This window comes from Sceloporus undulatus, chromosome 5 (genome assembly GCF_019175285.1).
Source record: "Sceloporus undulatus isolate JIND9_A2432 ecotype Alabama chromosome 5, SceUnd_v1.1, whole genome shotgun sequence".
NCBI classification, from domain to species: domain Eukaryota; kingdom Metazoa; phylum Chordata; class Lepidosauria; order Squamata; family Phrynosomatidae; genus Sceloporus; species Sceloporus undulatus.
Window position 1 is genome coordinate 86,705,691 of NC_056526.1, and position 26,381 is coordinate 86,732,071.

At 40.5% G+C, this 26,381-nt stretch overlaps 1 protein-coding gene and 1 long non-coding RNA gene across 7 annotated transcripts in view; one reads left to right on the forward strand and one right to left on the reverse strand.

Moving 5' to 3' along the window:
• The window catches only part of LOC121930699, a 47,780-nt gene extending 44,663 nt beyond the window's left edge, over positions 1-3,117 (reverse strand). For both annotated transcript variants that reach the window (XR_006103997.1, XR_006103998.1), the window contains exon 1: positions 2,651-3,117. This is a non-coding gene — a long non-coding RNA (uncharacterized LOC121930699). The remainder of the gene's footprint in view (positions 1-2,650) is intronic.
• The window catches only part of CD36 (CD36 molecule), a 103,403-nt gene that overhangs the window by 57,845 nt on the left and 19,177 nt on the right, over positions 1-26,381 (forward strand). For 4 of the 5 annotated variants that reach the window (XM_042467394.1, XM_042467393.1, XM_042467392.1 and 1 more), the window contains exons 2-5: positions 629-880; positions 19,509-19,669; positions 21,471-21,615; positions 24,729-24,911. In XM_042467394.1, coding sequence (XP_042323328.1) covers positions 761-880; positions 19,509-19,669; positions 21,471-21,615; positions 24,729-24,911 — 609 coding nt within the window. In that variant the 5' untranslated portion in view covers positions 629-760. Of the gene's footprint in view, positions 1-310; positions 881-19,508; positions 19,670-21,470; positions 21,616-24,728; positions 24,912-26,381 lie in introns of those variants that run through there. The other variant, XM_042467390.1, reaches the window with a different exon arrangement.

A 26,381-nucleotide genomic window follows, 5' to 3' on the forward strand; every position in this document is an offset into this window, starting at 1 on the left:
TGCCAATGTTCTACCAGCACAGTGTGTATCTATTAATACATGTGTATTTGGCAGCCAATGAAGCCTACAGCAACATCTGATGGAATGTGTGGGCAAATAAATTATCATAGCTCAACGCAGCATGAACAGAACTTCATTCATTCCCTTGTCCTGTATCATTCAGTAAAGCAGATTCACACGTGGGGCTTTAAGCCAAGTGTTGAGTGACCATGTGAGGCAGTATATATGCTTGTGTGAAATACACACCCCTAATGGTCAGAGCACATTTTCTTCTGGTGCTTCTCAGCCAAAATTTGCAGTGGGCTCATTGGGAAGAAAGAGGTGGCTCAGTCCTGAACAGCCGTCAGTTAGCCTTTGATGTGCCTGACTCCACAGAAGTATTTACTTTGGGATTATGAAAGAGGACAAAAATACTCTATTCCATGCAACTTCACCAGCTATGTGCACAACACACACACACACACACAGAGAGAGAGAGAGAGAGAGAGAGAGAGAGAGAGAGAGAGAGGGCACACAATCTAATCATTTTGAGATATAGATATGCAGGTTTATGTGAGTGCTACATGATCTCCCATGCTATCACTCATTCTGTACTTTGTACTTCATTCTCTTTTGAAAATGTGTTTAGGTCTCTGCTATATTAGAGGTGGCAACTGCTGAGAGTGGCGTGCGTGTGTGTAACAGGACCAAAAAGCTACAAGAAGTCCCAGAGGCAAAAGAAGCGGCAAGCCTTCCGTGACCTGCACCTTTGAAAGGAAGAATGGGCTGTAGCCAAAACTGTGGCTTGCTGACTGGAGCAGTCATAGGGGCAGTGCTTGCCATCCTTGGAGGTGCCTTGATTCCTCTAGGAAACTATTTTGTTGAGAAGACAGTAAGAAAGGTAACAAACTCTAAATTACCTTGAGATGTTTTAATGAGCATCATGTAACACAGAACCTGGAAATGCTGCTTGTTCAGACAACAACTCCAAGAATTCTGCAGCCACAGGGACGTAGCCAAGGGGAGGGGTTCTTGGGGTCCAGATCCCCCCTTCCATTAGAAAAATGAATGGTGTGTGCTGCTGCGCCACCGCACCCAAGCCCCATTATAATGGTGGCACTTAGTCTGGACCCCCCCCCTTCCTAAAATCCTAGCTACGTCCCTGGCAGCCAGCATTATGGGAGTTATAGTCCTGTACAATAACTTTTCCAGGCTGTACTCCTGTGTCTTTTCTCATAACGTGCTCATGATGTAACCCCCAAATATGACCAAGCCTTTTGCGAATGTAAAAAATATTAATGTAAGACTAGACACATCCTGTTCAATCATAATGTATTTTTAAAGAAGAGATACATTTGAATAACTCTAATTTGATATAAAAATAATTATGAAATTGGATTGTGCGTAATGAATAGGGTAAAGGGGCAATCATACAGTGATAGTATTGGGCATGAAGTGGAGTCTGTAATATGTTGTAAGGCCATCAATATGTGAATAAAATGCATCTCTTTTTTCCAATTTAAAATCTTCACATTTGGATGAGAGGGAGGGAATAGTAAATGGCATGCACATTCTCAGCTGTTGTAGCAATTTATAGTAGATTCTGAGGAAATAGATCTTTAAAAACCATGGTATTGTGATTGATTAGATGAAGATTGCCATATTCTAGCCACTCAAATGTGGCCATCTAATTTGCATATTATACAGCATTATTTGCATTCTAATTATGCAAATTTAGTATATTAATAATTACAGTACTTTCTAACGCCCTGTTTCAGTCTTGATGCCATCTTTTTAGTAACTGTTCTTCCAAGGGAATTAGTATAGTGCTGGACCTGGAAGAGAGAGTCCAAAATTCAAACCCCTGTTTGATTATGCACTTTACCTTGTGATCTGCAGCCATTGCTACCTTTTAGCAAATGTACCTGACATAGTTTTTTAAAGGATTAATAGCAAGATGCTAAAGTGGCCATATATGTTTCTGAGGTGATAATGATGGTACTACTAACATCAACAGCCACAGCAGCCGCAAGGAGAAATCTTTTCTTGTGCACAAACACATCTAGTGCTACATTCTAGATAAATATAATAGTTTTTTTTAATTTGCTATCAATTTTGTTTTCATTTGGTTTCATTCTTTTTAACAATGACAAAAAGGTACAGAAAAGATTCAGGAATATATCACATAAATCTCAGAGAATGACTCCCATCAGATTTACATAGTAAAACACAAAGTACAACTGAAGAAAAACATAAACCTGCACTTCTTCCCTTGTACTTTGATGCTTTCTCCCTTGCGTCCTGGACTCCATCATTCACATGCTTTACTCTCCCTTCTCTCCTTCCCTCCCCTAATGCTGCTTCATCTCCTTTTTATTGGACCTTATGTGCATCTTCAAAACAAGGAGTAAAAGGAAAGAGAGATAAAACAGGAGGTGGTAGCAACAAAACTGGATAGACAGAAGGTGCAGTAATAGGGATGGTTCCTTTCTCCTGCATCTGACAATGGGAGAAATCTAGCAACATCACTTAAAATGGAACTTGATTGTTGTTTTATTTAATTATTTGATGGACAGCTACTAAAAATTCTAATATTGTTACATCAAGCAAGTTATGAAAACAACAAACACCATGGAATTTTAAATAAGAATCACTGTAGTGCAGCTTTTACCTTGCTTTCTTGTATCTCCCTTCCATCACCAATTGCCTCCATTGCTTTCTGTGCAGTCTTTCCAAGGAGCTCTGCAAAACAAACTTCCAGTGACACTTCTAAATTTCCTGGCAGAATTGTAATGTTGACTCTGGAAACAGGAAATTAGAATTGAGAGATAGATGGTTATAAACATCAAACGTATATTGATCATAGCAATGTCACTCAGAAATATCAATATATGTTTTCAATAAGGCATTCCTCCTTATATAACACCAATGCAGAAGATTCTGGGAAATAATAGCATATATGAACCAAGACCATTTTTACAGCTTTCTTCAAAATGCTTCAGCTTGTGATGGATTGTATGCATTGTGAATATAACATCTGTGTATATGTGTGTATGGTCATAGACTCATAATAGGTTGTGAAGGTGATAACTTAAAAATAATTCATTAAAATAGTTTCAAATAATGAAATAAACACAGAATTTGTGAGAGGGCAAGATATAAATCAGTTTTTAAAAAACTTTAACCCTAAAGTATACTATGAAATGCATTTTACATACTTCAGAATATTCATATATATATTTCGGGTTACGAAATTAATTCGTTCCGCCGCGCCGTTCGTAACCCGATGCATTTCGCAACCCGAAAAAGGCTTTCCGTTAGCGCTGGCAAGCCGCGCGTTTGAATTTCGCGCCGAAAAAAATTTCGTAACCCGAAAAAACCTTCGTATCCCGGAACAGTTTTTTCCAATCTAACTTTTTCGTATCCCAGAAATTTCGTAACGCGATCAATTCGTATCCCGGGGTACCACTGTGTATATATATGTATATATATATATTCTTTTTGGAACCTTGGCTAAGATTCAATATTGAGTAATATAAGAACTTTCATCAGCCACTAATAGCCAGGGTGTGATACTTTTGATCTGTACCAGGGATAATATCAATTGGACAACATGATCTAAATGCAAATTAAATAGTTGAACTTCACATTATATTCATTGGGACATAGGCTACCAAGAAAGCTGTAGAAAGCTTAAGTGTTTCTCAGTAAGCAAATCATTCATAGAATGGATTCCTGGAAAATAGAATGCTTGGGAAAGAAAAAGCAGTCTGAACACTGTTTGTTTGAACTTTATCGATTGCATTTGTACATTGGCATCTGTATATGTGACCAAGATATTAGGTATGCTCATGTAAGTAGTTTTTGGCATATTGGAAGTTTTTGCAAGTGGCTATGAACTTGTCTAACTTCTGGATTTTCCAAGCCACAGCTTTGAAACCTTTCACAGCCTTTCCATATGCAATAACGTCTTTTAATTCTTCAGTGAAGCCTGCAGAGAATGGGTAGAAAAGAAAGGCCTGGAGAAGATGAAAATTAAAGTTCCCCTATTGCTCTATTGTTCCCTTGAGGCCTTTCCTCATTTAAGTCATATTGATGCCCACCCAGTGAGGGGTTCAGAAGGTGGATGGGAACAAAGTGATCTAAGCATAACCATGGGTAATGGACAAGGGGAAATACTGACTAACCTGTTACTTTTCTCTAGGATTTACTAGCCTGCTTTTTCTTCTCTTCCCTTAGGTCTGTGTATGTTTTTCTTTTCCCCCCCGAGACTGCTCTTTTCTCCTAACCACATGGTTCTCCTCTTTAGCAGCCAAGAACACTATCCTCTTTTCATCTTGTTCACACCTCTTAGGTAGCTTTTCTCTTTCATCTACATTACTTCAGCATATGTTCTCTCATTCATACAAAATCTATCAAAGGCACCTATAAGCCATATGACTGCAGAGAATATGGGTGCTTTGGTCCATGGCCTTCTTGGGAACAATGCTAGCAGAACATGAAAGGTATGGGCACCTTTGCTGGCTCAAGAGTTGCAGTAGAAATGCCACATGTGGCTCCCAAAAATAATTTGGTTATTTCTAAAGGGAAAAAAATCCTACACAGCTTGAAACAATCCACTTAGGCATTGTGCCACTGCTGGATTGTGAATTGCTGTACAGTTAGCCTGTATCTATATGTGGGGTTCCAGTCCATTGTAAAATGTTAAATTCTGCTTATGGCAAATGCAGTTGGTATGATTAGAAGATTGAAAAATAGCCCAGTGGGATGGAAAAGCAATCCTTAGGTTCAAGCCCAACCCTGTGTGGTTTTGTTTTGTTTTGTTTAGCAGAGTGAATAGTCTTGCAATTCTTTAAAAAGATACATGGATTGACTCTGTATTCAACCATGTGCGCACTTGCCTATATAGAGTTTATCTGTGTTGCAAGCAGCAGGAATGCAATTCTTCACTAGTTTTCTTCATGAAGAAAGCAATGAGTAATTTTAGCAATTTATTTCCCACTGTGAGAAAATCTTTGAAACCACAAAGTTTTTGAGGCCTATATACAATTTGGCTTGTTCTGTGCAAAATCCACATGTGGTTGTTTCCTGTGCAGATAATGATGCTTTCTGTAAAAATCAACCACTTGTGACTTTTTTTTTCTGAATTAGGCCCCCAATTAAAGCATTTTCTGCACATGAAATAGTTTTTTTCTGTGCAAATCAACCATGTGGGCATTTTAGATCCTGAATTGCAGAGATTCTCATCAGTTAAGGAATCCTTTTGTCAGGGTTTAACACTGGAAAACTGATTTTTTTTGTCCATTTTATGGATATTTTATTAAAAAATTCTATCCCAAAATATTTTGTTTCCTGCAGGAAGGTATATGATGATACCGTCCTTTATCTATTTTTCTCTACACAGTATCTCATCAGGTTGACATTTTAATCTCTTTCTGGGATTGACCACATGATAGCAAACTCCACAATATCTGGAAGAAGCATAATGTTCCCTGATCTCAGAACCCTGTCCTAAATCTGGTCCTGGTCTGCAGGCAAAAGAGAGGAATCTCAGGATGAGAGAATTGTCTTGAAAAATTTTATATGGATTTTTTATTTGAATGGCATTCTCTGAGTAAATATTGTTGATGCTTAACATATATTTAACGAATCTCTAGGAGTGCTCTTGTAACATCACCTAAGATACTCTCTGTGACAACAAAAGTCATTAAATTTCCAATTTTGCCCCTGATATTTCAGGGTCTACATTAGTCCTGATCTGGCAACCTTAGGGAATTAGGTAGCTCAGGGGTCTAGCATACTCACCATTCTCTCTGTTCTGCACCCTTTAGCATCAGCTGCCTGAAGTGACTATTTCTGTCTGCCTAATGAGAGATATCTCCTAATTGCAATCCTTCTCTCCTGTACATTCAACCCCACACTCACTCTCCCTAGATGTGTGGTATGAAAAGGGCTAGTGTGCACTATGAAGATCAGTTGTACTGCTTCTAAAACCCCAGATTGGCTAATTTGGATGATCTGAAAACATGAGTAACCTGGGAACTAGAAAAAATTAAAGTGAGGTTCCAGTTTTGGGAATGCTTCCTTAGTTTATTGTAACCAGGGTTTTTACATTATGTACTTAGAATATCATGTTCTAGATCAAATTTCTTAGCATTTTACCTATTTACCAGGGTCCTTGTAAAGAGCGCTCTTTCATTGATTTACTCAAAGCATGTTCATGAGGAGAACAGGGTTGGGGCTGGAAGTTATGACAACAGTTTTAGAGTCCAGAGCCTCTACCATTCTTACTTAAAATGTCTCTTGGGGACTTCCTTCTGTGACTTTGCATTCTGTATCAAGCTATTTTGCAGTCCCCCCCCCCCCCTAGTATATTTCTACGCCCACATGGTCCTCTGAGTGTACCCTGGATTTTTTTACGGGTTTTCTGCTAATGAAACCCAACTTTGCTTTCCTAGTGATGGGCAAAAAAATTGTCTAATTTACTTTCTGGCATGATCCTTCCAACATTCACCCATTTCTTCATCAGAAATAACTAGAGTTTTTTTCTTTAAAACGTGAATGTGGGAGACAACCAACAAATAATTTCAGCACTTTTCTTCCTGTTGCAAGAATGTCACTGAAAACCATGCAGTTTTTGAAGCCTATTCCCAATTCAGGATTTGTTCTATGTAAAATACACACAATGCTGTTTTGCATGGAAAACTAAATCATCTGCATTGGGAATGGCATTTTCTGCACATAAATTTCTTTGTAGAAGAAAAAGGTTTTTCCTGTTAGAAAATTCTGCATTCTATGCAAATCAATGATATGTGAATTTTGCACAGAATGAATCTGCAATTACAGCTTTTCCTTTGCAGGAAACTATACCCTTTTCTGGAGAGGGCAGATCTGGCCACAGTGGTTCATGCCTTAGCTACCTTGTGATTCAGCTAAGATTCGGCTTTGTTTTAACTGATTGTGGTTAGCATGGTTCTTATTGTTTTTTTAAAAAATTAAATTGGATTTTAATTTTTAAAAAATCGGTGTGGTGTTTTAATTTCCATTATTTGTGCATTGCTTTGGGAGCTCTTGTGGGCTGGGTGGTAAAATATAAATATCTAAATAAATAAGTGTTCTAACTGGGAGCAAAATTTACTCAGTGCTGATTTGCATAGAGAACAGCATTCTTCCCCTCCAGGAAACATTTACCACAGGTTTTTCTGCATTAAAATATTTTCTTTACATAAAAACATGCTTCCTTTTAAAAATGCATTCAGTGGGGACTTATTCTGTGCAAAATTCACACATGGTGGACAAAAAAATTCTGAGCAGGAAACACATTTTTTTAACAGAAGTGTTACTTTTTTGCATATAAATATTATATTTTGACCATAAAATTGTGTTTTCTGTGCAGAAAATGGTGTGTTCTACACAAAACAATCACAAGCAAATTTTTATACACAATAAGAACTGAACTGTGAAAATTTTTAATTAGCCCAGGATTCTATTCAGCAGAGTATCTCAACACTAAAAATAACACCATATTCTGCAACCATTTTATCTTTATTTGTTTGTTTGTTTGTTTGTTTACTGTATTTATTCTCTGCTCTTCAGCCAGAAAGGCTCTCAGAGCACCTTACAGATAGTTAATTAGACATTTCCCTGCCTTCAGGCTTATAATCTAAAAAAGACATGGCAAAAAAGGAGAAGGGAATGGCTGTGGGAAGGAGAATAAGTCTTGTGGTTCTTCTCCCCATTTGAGGCCTGGATCATGGCAGATAGACTGGAGAGAGGGTTCTTTTTCTTACTTTAGGCCAAGCCTAATGGAGCTGGCTGGGCTTTCTCTCCCTCTAAGGTAGATGATGTCAAATGGCAAAGGGGGGGGGGGGGCTCATCTTCTTACTTTAGGCCAAGCCTGATGGAGCTGGCTGTCCAGTCTCTTCCTCTAAGGCCAGATGATGCCAAATGGCAGAGGTGCATTTTCAAATATTCTTTCCATCCTTAATAGTGGTTTTCATCAGTCAGTCCATATTTGGGGACTGGTTGCAAAAGCACATTTAGGAAGCTGAAACTAATTTATTGTGGGCAGGTTGTTTGTTTACAAAAGGTGCTGGAGGAATTGCATTGTCCTCCAGATGTTGATGAACTACAACTCAAAGAATTACAGTGCACCCGCGTTATATGTGGGTGTGCCTTATGCAGCTTCCAGCATATGCTGGAAGGCCAAGCAGGAAGAAGCCTTGGTGCACCAGGAAGAAGTAATGGGGCATGTGCCCTTGGCGCGTGCCCCATGCCATGCTGCAGGCACAAGCCCATTACTTCTAAAGCCCCATTACTCAAGCATACACATTTTTCCCTTATGAAAGGGGTTTGGAATGGATCCTCCGCATAATGGAAGGGTGCACTGTATTTGTTGCTGTCTGTGCATGTTATCATGGATAGAAGTTGCAGTCCAACAACATCGAAAGGGCAACACAATTCTCCTTGGCTTCAAAATACAGAAGAAGGTTCTGGATGGAAAATCTACCCACTTTTGAAATAAATATTTAAGAACCTGAGATTTTAAAATTCTTCTTATGCAGTACTCATACGTCATAGAAAAGCCCTGGGAGAAAGGCCAATAGTGTTCCTAAATAATTTAAAATGGGAATGTGAGAAGTGGAGGTGTGAAGCTTTTGTCAGCTTCAGCTTCCCAGCCACCTCTGATAAAATCCTATGTTGCCTAAGCTGACCTAACTACTATGTGGTCAACTGGGGTTGATTTGACACTTGTTGTGTTACTTACTCAATATGCTAATCCTCCTTTAGAGTGGGTCACTTAAAAATTAAACAAGACATAATGAGAGGTACAGTCAGCTTTTCAGTTCTCCAATCTGATAAGACATGGTCTGGCTTAAGAAGAAAGCCGTTCTTTCTAACAGTTTTCTCCCTGTGTTCTTATCTGCTCCTTAGAAAAGTGACCTGACTTTGTCCTTGGCTAAAATAAATACAACTTTTGTAAACAGTTCTTAAACTGGGTCATGTCTTGTGCAATCACCATGAACTACTCCAGTTAACTATTTAAAAATGCTGGTGGCTCATGATACCTTCCCTTTCACTTCGTCCTCCTTCTCCTCCCCCCCTCTCTCTCATGCGCGCCCGTGCACACACACACATACACAAAATATGATGTGTTGAGGTCAGCTTTTGTCCACTGTAGAATATGGTATAACAGGACACTACTACTTAGGAGGAATTTTCATCAGACAACAGAGACAAAAATTGCAGTCACATGCAAGATCCTCTAGAGTGAGGTGGTGGTTGATCCTCACTGCAAATCCCAATTAAATTTTCAGCAGTGGTTAGTGCTAAGACTTGGTTTAATGCACTGTGTGTACATTGAATCAAGTATTGGTACCTGTGTTTATTGTCCCAAGCCATCCTTGCCGTCCATGCCAAATAAACCCTCACTTCTGTTTCTAGATTACAACCAGCTGCCTGGGGAATGTATCTCTGCTAGTGCATGCATCATGCAGATGTTCACTTCTTAAATCCAGTATTTTGCCCATGCTTGCTGCTGCTTCCTCAATTGTGGATTAATCTAATGGATAATTCTTGCCACTCATTTTGTGCAAAGTGCAGACTTTCCAACAGAATGCATCCAGGTGTGTTATTCCCATCATCCTCTGGATTAAAGAGTCGTTGTCCCTCACAGATGGGAAACAATGAGTTGAACATTCTCCAGTGAGTGGGAGGGGTGTTCCCTAGAGCTACCTATAGCCATTTTCTTTGGTTGTATGATGATAGTGATGATTACGGGTGCCAGGGGCTAGGCTGTCCTCCACTACAAGGAGGACATTTTCCATCGCTGCCCCACCCCTTTGGAACATGCTGCCCACAGAGCTCCGCTCGACCGCCTCCCTGGCCCAATTCAGAAAAGATCTGAAAACCTTTCTGTTCCATCTTGCATTCCCCGACTAAAGTCCAGTGGGCCTCCCGTCCTCTTCTGTGGCAAAGAGGATTGGCTAATGGGGGTTTTATCTTGTTTGTTTTAATATTGTTGTATTATTGTAATTGTTGTATTTTATATGCTGTTAACTGCCCTGATCTTCGGAAGGGCGGTATAAAAATAAAAAATTTATTTATTTATTTAAATGAGTATGTCCAAGTATCTAAAAATTTATAAGATACAGTACAGTGAACACTTTGACTTTGATTCAAATTACAAGAAATGAGATTCCAATTAAATATTAGGAAGGACTGATGGTAACAACTGTTCAAAAGTGGTATATTTCCACCACCACCACCACCCCCACCCCCACTGGAAAGTGGTTTCCTCCATTGGAGATTTTTTAAACAGAGGTTGGATGGCCAACTGTCAGGACAGATTCCTGCACTGGTAGTGAGAAGCTTCAATGGGGGAGTGTGAGGGGTGCGGACCACACTGCACACCCTTGCAATCACCATCAGCAAGTGTAGCAAGCATCTCTTTCTCTGCCCACTGAGCCTTGGTGGTCATGGACTCCTCCCTTTTCTGCCCTGCCAGAAAAGAAGAAGCTGATATGAAGGCAGGAAAGGTAGACAGAGGAAGGGGAGATAGTGAGGAAGCAGAAGCAGAAAAGTGGAGTTGATCTGATGATGATGATACTCCATCTCTTTGGGGAATGGCACCCTGAAGAGACAGACATTAGCCGTTGTGATGGTGGCAAATATGGCACCCATCTCTTTGTGGGGGTGGTGGTAATTATAGTGCAGTGTCCTGAAGAGGTAGGCATTAGCATCAGCAATGGCAGAAACATTGACCTCAATCATTCCACTGCTGCTGATAGCCCATCTCTACATGAGTATCATGATTATTATTGAAATTAATTTTGTTGGGAAGGTGTTACAAATGATACACGCCAGGTGTCAAATATTGCAGGTATGTCGTTGCTGGTAGGAGGTTGGATCAGATAAGCCTTAGGGTCCCTTCTGGCTATACAATTCTATGATTTTTGCAAAGAGTTTTAAACTATTTAAAATGATCAATACTGCATACTGATAACATGTTTTAGCTGTAATTTAAAATATTGTTGACTTCTTTGCTTCTGAGTCTAAAGTAGAAAATGACACTGTGGGAGTAAGAAAGCTGGAAAAGTGTTGATCTATTACATGGTCAGTGATCTGTCTCAAAGCTGCCTTGATCACCTTAAAAGAACAGTCAATGTAAGGGTGTACTATTGACTTTTTCTTTTCCACTCCTGCTCACTCCGCTACTCTTCCATGACTCCATGAAAGGGAATCTGGACAAGGTTTGCCATGCTTTAAAGGGTTGTTTGTATAAGAGGCACTGCAGTTTCCTACTAGCAAACCAAACAAGACATTCCTTGTTTCAGTTTGGTCAGCCCCATTACCTATTATCAACCACATGTTTGACATGCTCCAATATTTAAAAATAAAAAGGAGGCATTTGATGCTGTTCATCTTATCTGTTTCTTTCAACTGTGATATATTGCTTTTGGAGAGCATATCTGGTGATGTGTACAGTGGTAAAGTGTCTGTCAGTGTTTTCTTCCTTTACCAGTTTTTTGGCTTTCTCACCTTCCTGCACAATTACAATTTCCATTAACCTCAGGGGAACAATCTGGCCCAGCCATGGAATCTTGTTTCCAAAGTCCAATATTTTAATTCAGAAAGAAGTGAAATCTTGGCTTGGCAGATAATATGACCACTCTCTAGTGTTTTGAGGATGGGGCAGTACTTGGTGGGTAAGAAAAAAGGAGGGAAGATTGCTATAGCACAACGGCAGCATAGCCTGTGAGCTTTATCGAATTGGCTCCTTCCATTCCGTTCAGAGCACGGAACGGAAGGAGGAGGGACGAGTGTGGAACGAGTGGGAGATGGATTTTACCGCACGCACCCATCCCTCATTCGTTCCGTTCCCCCTCTCTTCCGTTCTTAATCCGTTCCAGAGGGGGAAATTTTTGAGAACTGTTCTGAACAGTTCTCAAAAAGCGTTCCCTCTGGAATGGAATGGGCAGGGAAGAGAGGGGGAATGGAACGAGTGAGGGACGGGTGTATGTGGTAAAATCCGTCCCCCACTCATTTCCGTTTCCTGCCGGGCCGGGCCGAGAACCCGGTGCAATAAAGCTCTGTATCCCACTCTATAGCTTTTTCTTTCCTTTTCCAGCATCTACTCACTGTTAAGATTTCTAGTGGCCTAGTGCTCCAGATGTGTAATCTTTGTGCTTTAGATTCTGGAGAATGGTGCTGCACTGCCTTACTGCCATGGCAGCATGGTGTATATTCATCTCTGTTATGTTTTAAATGGTGCTGTTTTGTCTGTGCTCAGGAAAGTAGTGAAATCAGTGAAGGTGAGTATGAGTAATTGTATATACATCATGACATTTACTCATGTTTAACTACCCCAGTGGTAGTTAACATATTTGTTCTTCCCAGAACACATGTTGGCAAGCAGAAAGGGTGTAAAGAGATGGGAGGAGAAGGTCTTGCAATCAAGCAGGGCAGAAAGAAGGCACATTTTGGTGTGGAAAGTGGGAGACAGAGTATTAACAGCAAGACATTTGGATTGTAATTGCAGAAGGAAATGGAAAGAAATTGAATCTGTTCACAATATGCCAATAAATGGGAGATGACATGTATCAATTCCAGTCTGACTGCATGTTCTAGCATGTAAACCTATGCAAGCCAGGGCCAAACAAAGAGTCACCACATCAAGCTGTTTGGTAGCAGATGACGTACTCTTACTCAGGCACATGAGCTGACTAAGCATCTTTTTAAAGTTTTTCTAAGAAAAATAATTTTAAGAAAGTTGGTACTCTATTGAACGAGCTGCATTACATGACTTAGCACTGCTATGAATCATGAGGTGTAGTTCAGTGACACTGAAACTTTGGTACTTGGTTATTTGGTTATGCTTGAAAAGAGTTTAGAAAGATGCTGCTCCTGGTTCTTTGTGTATTTTTCATAGTGTCCCACATATCTCTGTAAAGAGAAAATCCTTCATAGCTTCCCTGGAAATGGAAAATCCTTCATGGCTTCCTTGGAAACCTGCAGCTGATTGTTTCTTGTGTTCATCTCCATCAAACTTACATGCAGAGGCAGCCCACACTTTCTTGCCACCTGAAATGAGTGGGAGGGTCCTCCTAATCATATCACCTGTGGACACCATCTTGACAGAGGAAAGGAGAAGCTAGCTTCAGCTAGCTCCCAGTCTCTTCTCATTTACCAACCAGCCAGCCGCCACCTCAGCATTCCATTCAGAATTGGCATGGATGCGAGTAGTGACACCAATGGAGTGACACCAATGGCAGCAGCAGAGTCTGCAACAACAGCCAGAGCTCCCATGTTGCCACCAGCTCTGTGACAACTTCTTCCTGAATGCCTGGCTTGGAGTCTTAAGAGCCAGGTTCTCTGGGAAGAGGAAGAGGCATCTCATAAAGTTGCAAGGTATTCTTCCAAACACCTTCACTCATCTAATAGAACCTGACTTGTGAAATCCAGAGCTAGGCATTGAAGAAGATGCCAACTCACATCTGCATTGCCAGCAGTTTCGGGCTGTAGGTTTTCACCTTTGCCCTTACCACCCCTGCCTCGGCTGTTGCTATCCTCACAGCTAGTTTACAGAGCCACACTTTGGCAAAGGTGAAGTGGAGGCAAGGAGAGATGGTGTAAGATGACACAAAGCAGCTGCTGGCTTACCAAGCTGGGCTTCTGTGTTGGTGAAGGAGAGCAAGGCATGGCATTCCCCTATGACAAATAATCATTAGCTCTGGAAAGCTATGCAGATTAACAAGAACTTTCCAGAGCAGCAAGGAAATGTTCAAGCAGGGCAACAAATTTGCCATCCTTGGTGTCTGCCACTTGAGAAGACTGGCTCACTGAAGGTAACTGAAGAACTGGCCTTGCTTGTATGAAGATCATCATCCCAAATAAAAGAAGATTACTGTGAAGATAACTGCCCATTTCAAGTCTTTCTGGAAGTCTGGGATCTTGCCACTTTTGTACATTGGTTCCCTTTCATTTTAACTTCATAAGGGCTTTTCTTTGAGGATGATTTAGAAGCTTGAGCTCATGCTAAATGTATTTTCCTGGCACTTTAACAAAGGTGTAATAAAATTGGGTTGCTTTTGACTGTTGTGCAAATGAGAACGAGACCTAAAGTCTTCCTTTAAATTAAGTTTTTAAATGAACCCAGGCTCTCACTACCATTTTAGCTCAACAGGGGCTTCAGGGAAACGTGCTCCTAGTTTCATTTTTCTTTGACAGTTCTGATGCTTTTAACGCTTTCATATGGGTGAGAAAGGCTAACCATAGGAAGGTAAGGCTCTGTATTTTCAAACAGTAGCAATTATTACTGCCACTTTTTGGGTCCTGTTTAAGAAGTGATCAGGCAAGTAATTTCCCCCTTTTCTCCCCATATAGAAAAAGTTGGCCTTCCAGAATATGAAAGCCATCTTGGGAAGGAGCTACAGCAACAATCTAGTCTTTCCCCTTCTCTTCCTTGCAACAGCTGGAATGTAGCATAGTTATGAGATAGCTGGTGGGAGGGATGTAAACCAACTGTATGTTTGTGCCTGAGCAAATTATGACTTAGATGTCATCAGAGTTTTATGTTGTCTTCAGTGATGTGACTATTCATGAGCACTTTGCTGACTTGGATCAGCTTTTTATCCCAGTGGTAATAGAACACACAAACCTTTATGTTCAGTCTTTGTCATCTCCAGTGCAGCTGGGAAAGACCTCTGTTTGGATGCTTCTGCTTACACACTGCCAACCCGTGGACCATGTCTACAAAAGTTTATGCTACAACTTATTTCACAGTTTGTCTCAAAGGTGCTATAAAATCCTTTTGCATATTGCTGATACAGACAATGCTACAGTGTAGAATGTGTCATGGTTTGACTTTTTCTTGGACTGGTTGCTGTATTTTTCAAATTGAATGAAGAATACTCAGTTGTTTTTGGAGAACTCCCTTTCTCATATCGATCATTTGATTTTGATTCTTCCTTGCACATTTCAGAAAATGATTTCTTCTTTATTCATCTTAAGAGGAAGGAAGCCTTCTGAGGCTGGGCAGGACCTTGTATCCAATCTATTCATGGCATAACATGAGGGAGAGAGTAGGCTGGCCCAGTTCCATCAGGGGCTAGCCTGAAGAAGAAGAGCCCTCCCTCCGGTCCATCTGCCTTGGTCCAGGCCTCAGAGGGAGAGAAGAATGCTGGACCTGATTCCCTCCCCCCCTCACCATTCCCTTCTCCTTTTGTGTCGTGTCTTTTAGATTGTAAGCCTGTGGGCAGGGAACTGTCTGTTATCCCCTCTATTGTAAACCGCTCGGATTCCCAGTGATTGGGCGGTATATAAATAAAACCTATTATTATTATTATTATTATTATTATTATTATTATTATTATTATTACATAGGCCTCCGGGGCTGAATCTGTACAGGCTAAATAATGTGTCCTTACCTTGATTCCAGTCCTGTTGGAACACAGTACATTCCTCTCCTTCCAATATGAAACCATGTCAATGTCTGAGAGCTTTACAGCAGTTAAAAAACCCCACTTTGCTCCTCTGGTTTTTTTCTTTTGGAAGAACTGGGTGTTTAAAACATATGGTTTGATCCCAGAATTGGGAACACAGTTGACTTGAGTGGGGGTGGGGATTGGAGAAGGTGGAGCCAGGTTGGTGGTTGGTCACTTTGGTCAGATGGTCACCTAGACCACCTAATCATTCCTGCAGTGGAAGGGCAGCTCACGTGTTTGTATCGGCATCCAAAAAAGGCTGTCTTGCCTCCTTCCTTCCTTCCTTCCTTCCTTCCTTCCTTCCTTCCTTCCTTCCTTCGCATATTTGGTGTTTGCATGCAAAATTTATCAGTATACATATTGTTGCTCACATTCACTGGTCAACATTTCACCTCCTCTGTTCTGTCAGCTTCAATTTATAGAAGCACAGGTTGGAAGTCAGAATTAAGGGAAAGCAAAGACTATTTAATTAAGCAAATAATTATAATAATAATACTTTCTATTTCTATCTTCCCGCCTCTCTCAATGGATCGAAGCGGGATCACAACAAGGTTAAAATTACAATCACAATGTAGCAGCATTAGTTACTGCACCATTAAAACCACAGTAAAAATAAAAACATAAAAACATAAAAGCATCAGAATCTAAAAACATTAACATCAGTCAATCACAGGGTCATTTGGTCTCGTTTCATACTAGTGATCTTCATAGGAGATCAGGAGGATAAGCATGGCGGAAGAGCTCTGTCTTTACCGCCTTCTTAAAGATTTCTAAGGATGTAACAAGGCGGGTCTCCTCTGGGGGTCCATTCCAAAGTCTACTGCCTTTAGGGAAGTAGAAATATGTTTGGATGATGGTATCTCCAACAAATTCTTCCCACTTGTTCTAAGAGTGTGGGATAGATTGTATAGGGAGATGCGTTCCCGTAAGTAACCCAGACCCAAGCCATGTGTTGTTGGGGTTAAAAACAAAAACAAAACATAGCTGCTGCAATCCTGTAACCAGACTTAAACCAACACAGCAAGCACATGCACACAGTAGAAACACCTCCTTGCATTGATGTTGCTATGTAATGGGGATCCCATCTGGCTTTCCAAACTGTATCAAAACAGGTGTGTATAGCAATTGAGGGGTCAAACCAGGGCAAGCTTACAATGCAGTGGAGCTGGGATACATTCCTTAAAAAGCTTTTGCTGGGATCAACATTTTACCCTTGCATTCAGAAGGCTGTATGGTATGGTTGTATGGCTGTAGAATATCTTGTAACACCTCTGCCAGTCTCAATCTCAGCTGAGACACAGTGGCTAAGATTTTCCATTACACATTCTTATTCCAGAGCCAGCCCACAATGTTTCCCTGTCTAAAATAAAGGACAATTCTATGTACAGAAGCAAACTAGATTAACAACTAATTTAGAAGGTGCAGCATATGCCATGTGGCATACACAGCTCTGTCCTCCAACATAGAGAAAGATCTAGGAGCTCAGGTGTAAGACTAGGAGCTGCTGCCCACCCCTCAGCTTCTGCTGCCTAAGGTGGTTACTTCCTCTGTCTAAGGATTGAGCCTTGTTCTTGGTCTTTATGTAGTTAAATCAATTCCTGAATGTGAGAAATGACACACAGAGAAAGCTCATCTTCTTGATGCTTTACCTTCCTGTGTTTTGTATCTTATCTTTCCTTGCAAGTGGGAACATTTAATCTCCTGAACCCACGCTTGCAGCCTGAAGCAGTAAACCTTTGTCCCAGCTATATATCTCCATGGATTGATGAAGGCTGGGATTTCTTTTCTGCCCTGAAACCTAGAGAGGAAAAACATGTCAGTGGCTTGTTTTGATGTATGTCTGAGATATAACCTGATGGGCATGTGTCAACATGTGCACATCTTATCCTGTGCATAGTGATACTGTTAGAATGCGTCTGAATTGCTTTCTCTCTTTTTTTAAAAGAAGGACTATGAGGGCTTTGCTGTAGACCTGTTTTTTAAATTTGAAGAGGAAACTCCCTTCATAGTTGGCCAACTTACCCAGCCAAATGTGTACCAAAGAGTCCCATTCAGGGAATTACTTCATTCTTTTAGCACTGGAGGAGCAAAAGAAAGGGGAGTAAAGTTGCCAGTTGTGTAATAACAGTGTAATCTTCTTCCCATATGTTCAAGTCTCCTCAGTTCTCTGGGGAAGGCCTTGTGAGTATCAAAACAAACTTTCTCCTACTTATGACAGAAAAGGCCATATTTAGAGACTCACAAAACCACGTTGATCTTTCCTCCGTAGAAGCTTTTTTTTCCTGTTGTCTCTCTCCCTCTCCCCGGATAACCCCATATCCCTTATTTCTTGAGGTTTGCACAAAACTAAAAGACCACAGAGTATTATGAGTGTGACTGCTGAGTCAGGGCCTCGGCTGCAAGAACTAATGGAAATGCAAGTCCAGAGCTGCACAAGTCAGCAGAGAAGGAAGTCAGTTGCTTCCAGACTGCTGCGTCCTCAAATGCATACATGCAAATTCTGCATGGCTCACCCTGTGTCTCACCAGCAGAGGTGATATGCTGTGGAAGGATGTGGGAGCTGGCTTTCTCAGCCATGGCACCCCAAGTGTAGACTGCCCTCCCCTTTGGGACCCACTTATGGCCACCACCAGCTTCATTGTAGCACAAAGTAGTAGGTGGCTTTAAAAATCAATGTCTTTGGAGTCTAATTGATTAATTGCAAAATGCAACTGATTTTAGACTATTTTAACCTGTGAAATTGTTTAAATGTGCTTTTATTTTGTTCAGCTTTATGTCACCTAATTGGGGAATTTCAGTAGTGTGGCAGATCTCCTGACTAAGAAATGAGATTGGCTGCTATATTTCATGTTCATTTTACTGTATTTTCAGAAGTGATTTTTTTTAAACAAAACAGCAACCATGCTTTTAAATTTTTGTACAGATTGGCTTTCTGAAAAGGGTTTTGCTGGTTTTGACAGAGCAGAGATGCAAATAGAAAAAAATGTGGCAAATGTCTCAAGGAAGGACTCTTGTTGTACCTTAAAGGCTAACAGGTTTTGTTCGGCATACTTGTTCATGCAGTGCAGCCCAGTTCATCAGATTTAACCTTTTGAAGAGGGCTGCTATACACAAAATACTAATCCCAAATAAAAGAAATGCTTTATTTTACCATTATATATCTTTACATTTATAAACATTTTATTAAAACATTGTACTGAAATATTTATGATCCATTTGCTCTTCCACACTGGTACCTTATGATATCAATCGAGAATCAACTTAAAATAGTTCAAAAACATATTTTTTGTGGGGTTTTTGGGCTATGCGGCCATGTTCTACAAGAGTTTCTTCCTGACGTTTCGCCAGCATCTGTGGCTGGCATCTTGAAGGACTGTGATCCCAGCTATCAGATTAGTGTGTAAAACCACTGTGATCTTCTGAACAGGTCAGATTTTTCAAGATTCTGTTTCACTAAACCTAGAAGTCTTTGATCTTAAAATTCAGTACTAGAATGCCTTACCTAAAGTGCTATATCAGAAATTCCAAAGATGGCACTGGACTCCTCCAGTACATCCCACCCCATTTCCATTTGATATTGAAACAGATAAACACAGCTGTATCTTTGAAAATTTGCTACAACCAAACTAACATCCGAAGGGGAGAATTCTAAGTAGGAAAGATACTGATTATGTGTAAGATGCTTTAGTTTAAAGTTGAGGTGACCTAGGTTTATCATGCTTTATTGCTGCAGTTGTAGTTGTTGTAGTTTGTTGTGGTGGTGGTGGTGTCTTCAAGCCATTTCCAAATTATGACAACCCTATCATGAGGTTTTCTTGACAAGATTTGTTCAGAGGAGGTTTGCCATTGCCTACTCTTTGGGCATAGAGCATGTGACTTGACTTTCTAAAAACAGAACACAATTTTGGGAAGGTGGGAGAATTTATGGTAAATGGTTACCATTTTCCTAAAGCTTATGTGCTGTGTAAGTATAAACCATCATGCCATTAACTTTGAATTTTGGGGAATGCAGAAAAAACAACTCCTTTCCTTCTCCTTTTACAGGAAACTATAATTGAAAATGGCACAATTGCTTATGAGAACTGGGTTGTGGCTGGGAGTCCAGTCTACAGGCAGTTTTGGATCTTTGATGTTCAGAACCCAGAAGATGTGAAGAAGAATGGATCACAACCAATAGTCAAGCAGAAAGGCCCTTATACCTACAGGTAGACAAGATCTTGTCCAATTAATTGTTGATTTGCTGTTTCCTGTTAACTTGAGGTTGAGTTGCTTGGTGGCCACATCCACTTCCATCTGTTGAACATGATACCCCTCCTCTGCCTGTCTCCCAATGCTGATACAACAATGCTGTTGATATATCAATGTCATAAAAGCTGGCTGTAGAGTCATTTTGGAGATCTCTTCCTGACCTTCAGAATGCATGCTGCACTGTCTCCCATAATACCTCTCATTCCATACTAGGACATCTAATTCAGAAGTTTTGCATTTAGCATTTTTCCTGACAATATCTATCCAGAACTCTCTGGCATGGAGCTGATACGCTTGGCTCTTTTTAAACATTACAGCTTTCGACAGATTTCTGTAGGAAGTGAGGGTTAAACAAGTAAAACAGGTATGGGATATTGTGAACTGGAGTTTGCATGTGACTTCTGAAAACCATTTTCATTGCCCTTAAAGCCTTCTCCAGACCTTCCAAATCACCAATTCACAATTTTAACAGCATTTTAGCAACACTTTTGAGGAAAACCACACAAGAAGACCATGAATGTGCCGATGATGATGATGATGATGATGATGATGATGATGATGATGAAAAACCTGTTTTTAATGACAAGAAATGATGAGATCAACATTTTGAAGTGACTCTGAAGAAAAACAAAGGCATTTTGATTTGCAATGGAGGGTGGGTCATCCCATGGGGTTTCAAGGGTATGGCAGTCACCCACTCCCACCTTAAAACCAGTTCCTTACTTGGTCTGGATAGGATACATAGTATATTAAAAGAAATGGTAAATGGATGCCAATGTGGATTTCAGTTTAGTAAGGATGCATCTATACTGCAGAATGAATGTAGTTTGGCACCACTTTAAGAGCTGTAGCTCCATCCCATGGAATCCTGGGATTGGTAGTTTTACCAAGTCTTTAACTTTTTCTGGCAGAGAGTGCTCACAAAACTACACATCCCTGGATTCTGTAGGACAGATCCATGGTAGTTAAACTGCTGTCAAACAACATTATTTCTACAGTGTAGATGACACCCTCAGCCTTTATATGTGACTTTTCAGCTTGTACTCTCACTATCTACTGCTTCCAACAAAGGTGCATATAGAAAACATATGTTTGTGTATGCACAAATCATAGACCTACTTTTTAATGGTGATACATAAATTGTCATAGTGTTTTGTTAATATTCTACCAATTAAATGTATGAAACTGTATGGAAAATCCAGGAGCATATAGAGAAATACAGATGATCCAGGAGCACATGTTGAGGGGGCTGTGCATTGGGGTGGATGAGGAGTAAAGATGCTCACAGGTTTCTCAGATTTGTGTGAAAAACTATCTCAACATATCAAGGTACTCTATCAAAAAATTATCCACCTCTTAACCTATTTTTCAGCAGGGTGTGTGTGAGAAATAATCCATTGCGCTTGTGTTTTACACATAAAACAAAGAGAACAGTAAAAATAGTTTTATGTACAAAATGCTTTTTTGTACCAAACTCTTTTTTGAAGAAAATATTTTTTCACAGAAAAGTCCAAAATGTGACCAATATTGAGAAGAAATATGCACAAACACTCTTGACCAGCAAGGAGAGCTTTTGAGATTTTCATTCCTGCCTTCATAAACTGTTCAGATTTAGATGCCTGTTGAGAATGGGAATGCTGAGATGTTCACTAAAAATATAAGTTAAACTGGTTATAGAGATGTGGACCAGTATGAATTATTATACAGTACTTTTAATTTAACTTTTATCACTGAAGTAGAATTTCTTCTTTTTCTAAGGATGCGCTATTTAGCCAAAGAAAACATCACTCACCATAATGATTCCACAGTGTCTTACTTCCAGCCAAATATTGCTCAGTTTGTGCCAGATATGTCCGTTGGATCAGAAAATGACACATTCACTTTGGTCAACCTTGCTGTTGTGGTAAGTACAGAGGGTAATAGAAAGGTTAATCTGATAACATTCTTAGTATCACTTGGTATTACAAAATGGGAGCCTGATATTCTGTTCTCTCTCTTATGTCCGTATTCCAAAATACACAGGATGAGTAAATGAGAGCAGAGTTTCCAGCTGGAAAGCACTCCAGAACTGATTGGCGACTTATACACAATATTGTTATGTTTGGCACACACACACACACACACACACACACCACAAAAAACACTGTGCAGCTTGTAGTAAACTAACCACACTCTAACACTCCTTCTGTCTCTTTTGCTTTAGACTGTGGAGATGAAGAATCCTTCTCAAATCCCTTGTCCATCCCATACTTCTCTTCCTTGACAAACCTACTAACAATGTTGTCCATTAGTGCCAGTCTGCTAGCACCTCTGGAGCCACCTCTGGAGTCCCACAGATATATTGTTGGTCTTAAGAATAGCACATTACCCAGCATCCTTGGCACTTGATCTGCAGAATGATACAGATCTTGCTTCTTTCAGTTTGAAATTACAGTTGACCTTCCATATCCATGTATTCTGCATACCTGGATTCAATCATTCATGGCTTGAAAATATCCCCCCCCCCCAAAAAAAAAAATCCCAAAACTTGATTTTGCCATTTTATGTAAGGGGCACAATTGTACAAGGGATACCATTTTACTTTTTGCTGCTTTTGTTAACTGCCTTGAGTTGATTTTGACACATGGCGAACCTATGGATGAGACATTTCCAAGACTCCTTGTCCTCTGCTGCACTGCTTATTTCCTGCAGGTTCATACCTATGACCTCCTTAATAGAATCCATCCACCTGACATGCAGCCTTCCTCTCTTTTGACTTCTCTCCACCCTTCCCAACATTACTGTATTTTCTAATGAATCATCTCTTCTGATGATATGTCCAAAATACAACAGCCTAAGTTTTGTCATTTTGACTTCCAGGGAGATTTCTGGCTTGTTCTCCTCTAGGGCCCATTTGTTTATCTTTTTGGCCATCCATGGAACCCTTAGCACTCTTTTCCAGCACCACATCCCAAATGAATTGATTGTCTTCCTATCTTGTTCCTTAACTGTCCAGCTCCCACATCCATACATGGTACAGCAGATGCTAGAAGCCGTGCCAGAAAATCCCCTGGCGCGCCCCAGAAGAAGTAATGGAAGTATATGCATTTTTCCTTTACACGGGGTGGGTGGGGGGAATCCAGAACGGATCCCTGCGTAAGGGAAGGGTGCACTATAATAGGGTTTACAATGGCTTGTATGAATATAACTTTTGTGCTCAGTTGTATATCATTGACTTTTAGGATCATTTCTAGCTCTTACATAGCTACCCTCCTCATTCTTAATCTTTTTCTGATTTCCTGGTTGCAGTCCCTGTTCCTGTCAATGTTTGATTCCAGTTATGAGAATTCTTTTACTATTTCTATTTCCTCATTGGCTAGGTTGAATTTGTGTAGATTTGTGTAGGTTCTGTGGTCATTTCCCCCCCCCCCCTTTGCATTCAACAGTAAGCCTGCATTTACCCTTTCTTCCTTGATTTTTCTCAGTAGTTTTTCCAGGTCTGGGAGGTTTTCTGCTAGTATTATGGTGTCATCTGCCTATCTTAAATTGTTGATATTCCTTTCTCCAGTTTTCACTTCTTCTTCTTTTGTGTCTAAGCCTGATATCTATGAGCTGTGCATTACTATCTCTATTTCTTGTGGAGAGACTGAGGTTTTTACATTAAAGCCCCTCTACGTTTAATTTTGTGCCCCCTCCAACCATACACCTGATTTTCACATTAGTAGGGAGGAGAAGATTGCATCCCCAAAATAACTCGGATGTATGGATGCATTTCGTAGGGAGAGGGTGAGTTTGAATTGGGGGTCACTCAACTACAGGAACATCAAAATGCAAGAAATTCTAGCTACAAGAACAGAGAAAGAGAAAGAGAAGAATTAACTCATAGAGAACTGTGTCAGCTACAGAAGCAAAAGCCTTCTTTTACTACAACATGGTTTAACAATATTTTGTTCCACAAAAACACCAGAGTACATCTCCCATTTCCCACCATGAAATGTTCTGCTGTTTGGAGGCTATTGAGCCTTAAGACATGCAGGCAAAATAATGGTGGGGGAAAAGCCAGTCATCTATATTTCCCCCCTTACCTTACTCACGTATTACATTTTGCTACATAAGTTGTAATTAGCATTTTCATTCCATGGGTTTATAAGCAAAATCTCTTAGGTCCAAACACACTTATCATTGCTCTTTTTCTCTACTGTACAATGTCAGGCTACAAGCTGGGGAATTGCACGTTGGAAAGTTCCTCCAAAATTTACTGTCTCCTCTTCCTCCTCCACCACCTTCTTTTAATTCTCTTTGTATATAGGCAATTAGGATATCAGCACTGCATTTCATTTGTTTTATTTCTATCTTTAATGTGTTACTCGCTGTCCAGTGAACTCTGGTTATCAGATAAGAAAAGCTCTGGCTATCAAGTTAAACTTCAATAAATAAAATAAAAACAAATAAGCTATTTCTACTTATTTTAAAGATCCCCCCACCAAAAAAAATATCCTGAAGTGGTACAGTTTTCCAGAGTCTATACCAGTGATTCCCAATCTTTGGTCCTCCAGGTGTTTTGGACTGCAACTCCAAGAAACCCTAGCCAGCTTGGTCAGCAGTCAGGAATTCTGGGAGCTGATGTCCAAAACATCTGGAGGATCAAAGTTTGGGAACCACTAGTCTATACCATGCAAATGTGCTCATCTGGGAATTGAGATCCCAGTTTAATTCCACACGGAGTAATAGATCCATTGACTTTGGTGGGACTAGAATTTGTCATGAATAACCAAAGTGCAGTTTTGTTATTCTAAGTAGGCCTACATCTGGATCTACCCTGTTTCCATACTGTGTTGAATTGAAGGAACCATATAATGGTCTGCAAAGGTAGTATTAACTGTAGTCTATTTATTCATTAACTCATTTAGTATGGAAGCTTCTTTTAAACAACCTGTGGTTGGATCAAGGCAATATGTGCCATTCCCTTGGGAGTCCTGGTGTTTTGAATGACAATGTACAAGTGCTTTAAATAAAGAAAAAATGTTTTTGTCATAGGCAGCACCTGCTTTGTATCAAGCTGGATTCATACAAGCATTGATGGATGTCTTCATAAAGTCATCAAAATCAGAATTCCTTCAAACCAGAAGTGTAAAAGAAATACTCTGGGGCTATGAAGATCCTTTTTTGAAGAAAATTCCATTTCCAGCAGTTGTCAAGAAGGTTGGAGTATTCTATCCTGTACGTATGCCTCTGAAGAAGAGAGGAATAATTTATAGATACTTATCCATTGAAGTTCAAAAAGTAGAAAAGTCTAGATTTTGTTGTTGTTCACTGCTGTCATGTCAGCTTTGACTTGTGGTGGCCCTATGAATGAAACAAGGCGCCATTAGGGATTGCAAGAGTGCAAACTGTACTGGATGATATTCATAAGCAGGGTGAAACCTGGTTGGGCCCTCTCCTACTGCATGGTGGCAGTGTGCAGTGTTGCTGATAGTGCTAACCCCTTCTTCTTTGTTGCCATGGCTCTCTCCACCAAGGGAGCCAAGACACTGGAGCAGAAGGGGTGTGAATGGATACTACTTCCAGATTCTCTGCTGCCCTGCTTCTCTCTGCCAGACAAGGCACTGGAGAAGAAGGGACATGGTTTGCACCCTTTCCAGCACTTCCACTGTCCTGGCTCTCTCTGCTGAGAAAGCTGAGGCACCAGGGACAAAGAAGCCTTAGTGCATGCAGGCCACCACCACTTACACACACACACACACACACACACACACACACACACACACACATGCACACACCCCCCACACTCCTTTCTGGGCACTGGCACCAGGTGATGTCAACCTTAGTTATGCCACTGGAATGAAAGACCTCCAATTCATCAACAGCCCTGTTTAGGACTTGCAGACTGGCTGCCGTGGCTTCCTTGACTGAATCTATCTATCTGGAATGTGGTCTTCCTCTTTTCCTTCTACCTTACCAACTATGGAAATAATGAGACGTGACAAAAAATGGGTTGAACAAGGGCCACCTTATTTGACTTAACCTATTTAAGATGTGTTGGCATGGAAATGAAGCAAAGGGGGAAGCATTATGATGTGAGTCCAGCTGAGGCCAGATGTCTACACCTTATCAACCTCTTCTGCTTTCCCTTGGGTGAAAAACCTTAGCCTTGAGGGCAATCCAAACCTGAGCTTTCTGGACCATATGTTTACTATGCAATCTCCCACCCTGAATAGGCCTGGCTGAGAATAAACCTGGTCCACAATGGAACAAGGGTTCATAGCTGCTTTCAAATGGAGACTGTATTCAGCAGATGTGGGCTTCAGGGTGCATGCTGATGACAGACACACCCATTCTTACAATGAATGACAGGAAGCCTTGAAGATGATGAGGCACTGACAAGGCAGTGATAAGAGCAAGCCCATAGCTGGAAGAGATGTCAGAAACAAGTTTGGGGAAGAGTGGATCCCAGACAGATAGCAGGGAGTTTAAAGGAAACTGGAATAGGACAAGGGAGAAGTCTGAAAGAGAGAGGAAGGACAGGTGGAGGAGAGATAGGAGACAGAGGTAGGGACGACAGCCAGCTGGGAAGAAACAAAGCAGGGACAAGAGGATGTGGTAAGGACTGTAAGAGCAGGGAAGATGGATTAGTACAACCAGCCAGACAAAGGGTGAGAAGGGAGATAGAGTCTTGGGGAGAGAGAGCTT